Here is a 6,892-nt window from a genome sequence, read left to right as displayed (position 1 = left end):
TCTAAGTCCCTTTGCATGTGAAAAGTGCCTAGGGGAGGAAGTGCTAAGTATTTGGCTGGCTGTACTCAGTTTTCTGGAGCAGGTTTAAGAGCTGGAGTCTCCTGTGGTGGTCAGCGAGGGGAAATCTGCTGGGCTGAGCTTCACAGAAGTCCCTTGTGCCCAGGGCAGAAGGCAGAGCAGAGAGGGGATGTACAGCAGACCTGCCCCTCACAGCATACTGCCCCAGCATCAACCTGCCTGATGGCTCAGTTTTCACTACCCTGTCCTTTGGGGTTAGTTTAAGTGTTGGGAAATTAACAGGCAAAGCCTCATGGTGGTGAATAAACTGAATAATCCAGGGAACAGCAGCGATGACTGCTGGTTCTGCTCTAGTGAGATGGGGGTGAGAAAGTCTTGGATCCACCTTTCCTCAGCTGCCCTGTCCCCTCGCTCTGGACTGGACAGAGGCTCTGGAAGGCATTTCTAGAGGCACCAGGCAGGGCTCAATCATTAACCCACAGAAGGTTAGTGAGAGTCCCCTGGAGCACAGTGTGCCTTTCCTGACATAAAGCTATCAGAGCAAGGCAACCGCAGCAAACCAGCTTTCTCCTAGGATGGAAGACCACTGGAGTGAGGCCTGTGAAAAACCCCAGCAGCCTTCACATGGAGGCTGGGGTCTAGACGCTATAAGGAGTGTGTGGCCAGGGATCACTCACCTCCTGGACAGGGTCGGCCCACAGCCCAAACCTCTCGGCAATCATCTGGTGGATCTCTCGCTGGCGATCTTTCTTGCGCACACTCTCATAGCTGGGCAGGCGTGGCTGGTCCCAGGCAGGGAGCTGGTAGCTGCTGGGGGACCCCACGCAGAACAGCTCGTCGCCCTAGAGACCCCCGAGGGGATAGAAAGGTCCCATTGCTAGTCAGATCAATCAGTGCCCCTTAGCTCAGGGCTGCACCTCAGGACACCACTGCTGTAACCAGCACCCAGAGAGAGGGATGCCCTGTGCCCAAGGCATCCCCACCTGTGCCCCACAACAATGGCTCCCCTGAGTGCTCCGGGTCTTCAGAGACGTGGCCAGGGCAGTTTGCTCCCAAAGTCCTTTACTACAATATAACAGTCCTCCCCACAGTCCTGCAGCTAGGGACACTGCCACATCCAAGCCCCTCTCCACATCTCAGGACCCCAGACCCAAAGTACCTCCCCACATGAAGCCCCCCACAGCAGTCTTGGCCTCACTCACGGTGCTCCCAGCCCCTCACCTGCACCCCGGGATTCTCCACGGCACTCTCCAGCCGCTGGGCACCACACTGGGATCCCACCAGCCGCTGGTTGCTGCTGAAGTATGAAGGGGGGTAGTCCTGTCAGGAGAGGCAAGGGAAGAGAGAATGAAGCCTGTGTGAAAGCCCATCTCCAGCTCCCAAGGCACGTGAACAGGTTAACGCATGGTGTGGTGTAGGCAGCCTCCATGGGGCAATGCCCCAACCTGGAACCTTTCCCAAGATGCCCCAGGCCTGGTGGGACTGAGGCCACCGTCAGCATCTGGAAACGTTCCTGCTTGGTACCTTGCAAGCCCTCAATGAGAGGCAGCGCTGCTCTGAGTCCAGCCCTTCTGGCTCTCCTGCCCAGCTCAGAGCACAGCCCAGCACACAGCTCTCAGGCCAGGCCGGCTCAGACTGTCCACAGGGAAGGGAAAGGCCAATTCCTTGTTTGTCTCTCCCATGGCTGGGGTTTAGCCCAGCCAGCTGGCCTCTCCTGTGCTCCCCCACCTCTGCCAACCCAGCAGTGCTGGCAACCCACCATCCTTCTGAGGACAGGAGGTTTGTTCCCCATGGACAGGGTGGATCGTTCTTTCAAAGCTAGCATCTGCTCTGTATCACCCTTAGAGATCCCCAAGATGCTGCCAAAAGCCCCTATCTCCAGTAGGGGCATCAGCAAGCGCCAGTACCTCTGTGTGCTCTATGTGCAGGCAAAACTCTCCTAGTAGCAGTGCAGCCACATGGCAAAGCTGTGCTTTGGCCCAGTACAGTAAATCCACACCCCCAGGGCTAAACAAGCTACACCCAAAAAAGCAGAACATTGCTAGTGTCCCTGCTTCCACCCCCATGGCTCTTCCCAGTGGAGTCATACCTCCTCCCCCTCACCCCCAGTAGACATAGCTATGTCAATGCACACTGGTGGTGTAGCCCAGATCTACAAGTGGTTTGCTTATGTCCTCAGCCAGGCATTTCCTAGCCATTCCCAGTTGCACCTTCTGTTGCTAGACAGGACCCAGGGTGAATGAGCTGAGTGGGGACTTCAGTCTCACTGAGCTCCCTTAGCTGCACAATCCCCTTGCGGTGATAAGAGCAGTTTAGTCATTTCCCCAAGGCTGCCCAGCTGTTAACAGCTCATGTGCAGGGGGAAGCTGTTCCTGGCAGAGGGACCTGAAAGGGCGAGAGCTATTCCGGGGTAGCAATTCTGTGTGTACACGATCCCACTACCAGGAGCACGGAGCTCTTACTGTGGAAGAAGCGCGTTCACCCACAGAGCTGTTCTGCATTTACACCAGGCCTCAGCTTCAGAGCCGGGAACGGGGTTGTGGGAACTTCCTTGTTCCCGGGTCTCCCAGCAGGAACAACCACTGCCCGACACTGTGCAAGGAAAGGCTGGGGTAGACTAGTAGCCATGTGGGAGGAATATGGAATCACTCAAGCTCCTGTAAGCATTAATGTTCAGGTGATTTTTCCCACACCCGTGGCCCCCTTAGTTCTGTGCACGCGGCTGCAGCTTTGCCCATGTGCTGGGTGGGCTTCCTGCGCCCCAGGGACTTCCAAGCCAATCCCAGCCCCTTGCAGCAAACATGTGCTCTTTGCCTCTAATTGGGGTTCTGCAGGCTCAGCCTGGGTCTGAAACGTGACCCGCAAAGCGAGGATTTCCTGGTGCACTTGATTGTCCATAATTGCCTGCACAGGGTTTGCAATTACAGAGCTCATGTGCAGCAGTGTGGGGCTTCCATGTGCCACTTGTTTTAACCCAATTCATGAAGCCACAGCAGGCCCCACAGGGGATGCTGGTGACAAGCTGCCTCCCCCTCCAATATTTCCCATCCTGCATGGCAAGGAGTTGCAGCCACATAAGGCCCCTTTCAGGCTGTGTTCACACTGGGGGGTGGGAGGAAGAGGGGCTGCACTGGAGTGTTGTGCACGCAGAGAAGGCCACAGTGCACTCCCTGCATCTCCCGGCACTGCACGTCTCAGTCCCTGGCTTCCCCTGTGGGGGCAGAGACTCTGTTTGGAGGCTTAGTTATGCTTCATGGCTCCATGTGATCAGTGCTGAATTCTGCAGCTGCAGAACTAGAGAGAAGGGGCAGCCGAGTCTGGGCCAAGCCAGCACAGAACCAGGATCCCTCTCCCAAAACAGATCCGGTAGATTACTCACCCATCCCCTGCCAAGCAGCCCAGCTCCCATCTGGTTGTGAGCATCTCAGCCAAGAGGCTCCCATCACCATCACTTCCTTTGGGAAACTAGAACCCAGCTTAACAAAGCCCAGGGGCCAGACCCACAGGCTGCACTCTGCCGTAGGGGGCAGCAGCAAACCCTCACGGGGTGACTGCTGCCTAGATCAACTTGGGGACCCACTGCTTGCAGGCTACAGGAGGTAGGTTTGCTGGGAAGTTCTGGCTGCTCTCCTACATGAGGATACTAGGAACGGCGGAGATGGGGAAGGCGAACAGCTCTGAACTGGGGAGTCTCTTGTGCAGGGAAAGGCAGCAAAGCAGCCCCTGCTCTCTGCCTGAGCTGCTCAGAGACAGTCAGAGATTGGCCTCACTGAATAAAGAAAGTAGCAGCTATTCAGGCCAGTTACATCTTGACATAGAGTTTTCCTGCCCCCTTCCCCAGTGCCCCCACTCCTGCCTGCTTTGGAGGCAAGATCTCTAGGGCAGGGATCACTCCTGCAGGGGGGGTGGATGAGCAAGCTGGTCTTCACTGCTACCGGCTTCCCTCATTTGCAGCTTCCCCCTCACACCAAGCCATGTGGGGGAGAGGAGGGGTTCAGCCTTCTCCGCTCCAGCCTCAGCGCTGTGCACAACACAGAGCCAGTTGCTGGGCGACCGGCGACAGAGTGGCATTGTCTGTGCTGCACGGTAACCTCTCCTGCTGTGCCCCTTCCCTGAAAGACAAGGGCTCTGAGCATGGCATGAAAGGGAGGGAGGGAGGGACCCGGCTCTCAGGTGGGACTCGGCTGTTACCGGGGATGTGAATATCTGAGAGCTGGCTCTTACCTTGAGGATGTCACCCATCATGGGCGGACAGGTTCTGGAGAAAGGGCTTTGTTTGGAGACAGCCTGAGTGCTAAGTGGAGAGGCTAGGGATCTCTCTGGCAAGACAGGGCAGTGAATAGAGCCAATTCCCTCTGGTGGGGCTGCAAAATGAGGCTGCTCCATCCCAGCCAGAAGATCTGGTCACACTGGGGTTTAACCCCAACAGGGTCTCCTGAGCTGTAATCCCTCCCCAGCAAGTCCATCCTGAAGGCCCCAGGGCCTGTGCTGAGCAAGGGTGAGGCTGCTGGGGTGGCTGGGGAGGGGGTGGGATACTCACACACTGGCTGGGACTCTGGAAGAAGCGGCAGGAGCAGAGGAACTGGCAGCACAGGGGGTCCCGGTGGTACAAGAGCAGCAGCAGCACCAGAACGGCCACTATGAACACAGATGTGGAGACCGCTGCCAAGGCAAGAGACAGGGAAGCAGGCTGAGCCCAGGGCACGGCAGCACACCGCCAGGCAGAGCTGCCTCTTCTCCTCTGTGGGGGGGGGTCGGGAGCAGAATCATCTCCAGACAGTTTCCTCCCCCCATTTCCTCCTTTCCATTTCCATCCTGCAGCCCTGGCATCCCCTCGGCTTGACTAGGGAGGTCCAACTGATGACTCCATACTGGTACTGACCCCCTGTCCAAACAGGCCCACAATAGGACCAGTGCCTGGCATGGATCCGAACTATCAGGCAGTTGCCTTCCTGCTCAGGATCCCAGAGCATGTCCCCAGTGCGCACCCACCCACCCACAACCCATGGGAGGTGGGGGGGGGTCTCACACTCCACCCAACTCAGCAAGAGTGCTGCAAAGCCAAGGAGTGGGGGAGAGTCAGGAGTCTGGAGCCAGGGTGCCCTGCTCTGCCCCTGCAGCTTTCCTGCCAGCTCTCTCCTCTTGCCTGCCTGCAGCCTGGTGAAGGCCGGAGGGGACAATCTTGCATCAATAACAGGGAACAGAGAGGGCAAGAGCACTTCAAATAGTGACACATCAGGCATCAGCCAGCCAGCATCTGTATGAAGGGGCTCTGCATTTCCCTGCTGTAACACTGAATTTTAAGACAGTGTGAGGAGCAGCCCATGTCTCTAGCTACTTCTGACTGATTCATCTCATGGCCTCAGACAAGTCACAGCTTCTTGGCCTCAGTTTCTCCTTCTGCCAGTCCCAAGGAAGCTACTTATTTACTTTGCAAAGGGGCCATGAAGTTTATCACACTACAGCCGTGCTTGGAAAGCCCCTCTCGACTCTTCCGGCACATAGTGAGAAGGTCCAGCTATTAAGCTACTTTAGGCATTTGCCAGTGTAGCAGAAGAGACACAGGCTCTGGGACTGGACTCGGTGGGCAAGTAAAGGGGCAGCTTATTTTCAAATAACCTCCAGCACCTGTAAACCACCTCATCTGAGCTTGCAAGGACAGGCCAGTCAGGCTTTGGGATTGCCAGCTGATTCACTGAATCCCTTCAGCTTACACATGCAGGATCAGAGATCCTATATGGGACCAGCTCTTACACATACCAGATCAGAGATCCCCTACGGGACCAGATTTGACACATACCGGATCAGAGATCCCATATGGGACCAGATTGCAGCCTGGCAGAACAAACATCTTGCCTTCAGACCCTGATGGTGGAGCCTGCAGGGAAGGTACCACTCGGCAGGAGGAAATTTCCCTTCCCCTCTATCGCAGCAGCCAGTGGAGGTGGCTAGAAGGACCCACACGTGTAGGGGCAGAAGACGGGCTCTGATGAAGCCAGCAGAGACCTGGGCCCGCCTACGCCAGTCCTGTTCCCAGGAAAGCGGGGGGCTCGTCCTGATCGCAGGCTTGGCACAGCAGAGAACACGTGTTCGAGCAGCACTTGTGCAAAACGGAGCGCCCCCCTCCCCACCCGCTGCTGAGGGCAGGATGGAGGAGGGTGGGAAGCACAGGGGGAGGCTGGCAAGGGGGAGGCGCAGTGGGGGGCAGGGTGGTTTGAGCGCTGGGTTGTCCGCGGGCAGCTCCGACCCCCACCGCGCGCTCAGACAGACACAGGACTCACTTGCAGCGATGACGATGGCCACCACATTGCTGTCCATGGAGCTGCTGGCAGTGGGAGCCTGTGTGGGGACATTGCTGGGTTGGGTCATCTCTGGTGTCGCTGGTTCCTCTCTCCTTCCTCCAAGCCGGCTCGGGGCGGACCAGGCACCGGGCACAGAGCAACCGGGCAAGCCCTTGTCGGCCGAGCCCTGGGCCAAAGCCCCGCTCTGGATCCGGCCTGGCTTCCCCAGAGCACTCAGCTGTTGTCTGCTCCCTCCAGCACCGCTGCCTTCATCCCGCCGCCTCTTCTCCTCTGCCAAGGGCGCCCGGCTCCTCTCCTGCCCCGGCCCGGGCGGTGCTGGGGCGCTGGGCTCAGGACCAGGCGCTGCTCCCCTTGCCCTGCCCGGTGCCTCTCTGCGATCCGCTGCTGCTGCCTTCCAGTCGAGTCTTCCCGTGGGGAAGGGAGCTGGATCCAAGGGGTTTCCAAACCTCCTGGGCGCGCTGCTGCTCGGGTCTGTGCGACCGCTTCTCTCCCGCGCAGGAACCGCGATCCCAGCGTGTCTCCCTTCCCCAGGCTTCCCCTGCCTCGGAGCCGGGGGGCCCCGCAGCTCCTCA

The 6,892-nt window shown here is 58.1% G+C and overlaps 1 protein-coding gene across 1 annotated transcript in view; it reads right to left on the bottom strand.

Moving 5' to 3' along the window:
- LOC102370458 overlaps positions 1 to 6,884 on the bottom strand; it is a 10,254-nt gene extending 3,370 nt beyond the window's left edge. The window contains exons 1-4 of the mRNA XM_006019750.3: positions 6,300 to 6,884; positions 4,559 to 4,680; positions 1,240 to 1,338; positions 696 to 860 (exon numbers count right to left, since the gene is read on the bottom strand). Coding sequence (XP_006019812.1) covers positions 696 to 860; positions 1,240 to 1,338; positions 4,559 to 4,680; positions 6,300 to 6,387 — 474 coding nt within the window. The 5' untranslated portion in view covers positions 6,388 to 6,884. The remainder of the gene's footprint in view (positions 1 to 695; positions 861 to 1,239; positions 1,339 to 4,558; positions 4,681 to 6,299) is intronic.
- Between the last annotated feature and the right edge of the window lie 8 nt (positions 6,885 to 6,892).

Source organism: Alligator sinensis, unplaced genomic scaffold (assembly GCF_000455745.1).
Source record: "Alligator sinensis unplaced genomic scaffold, ASM45574v1 scaffold876_1, whole genome shotgun sequence".
Lineage (NCBI taxonomy): Eukaryota > Metazoa > Chordata > Crocodylia > Alligatoridae > Alligator > Alligator sinensis.
The sequence above is the reverse complement of the archived record's forward strand: the minus strand, read 5'-3'. Positions and strand labels throughout refer to the sequence as shown.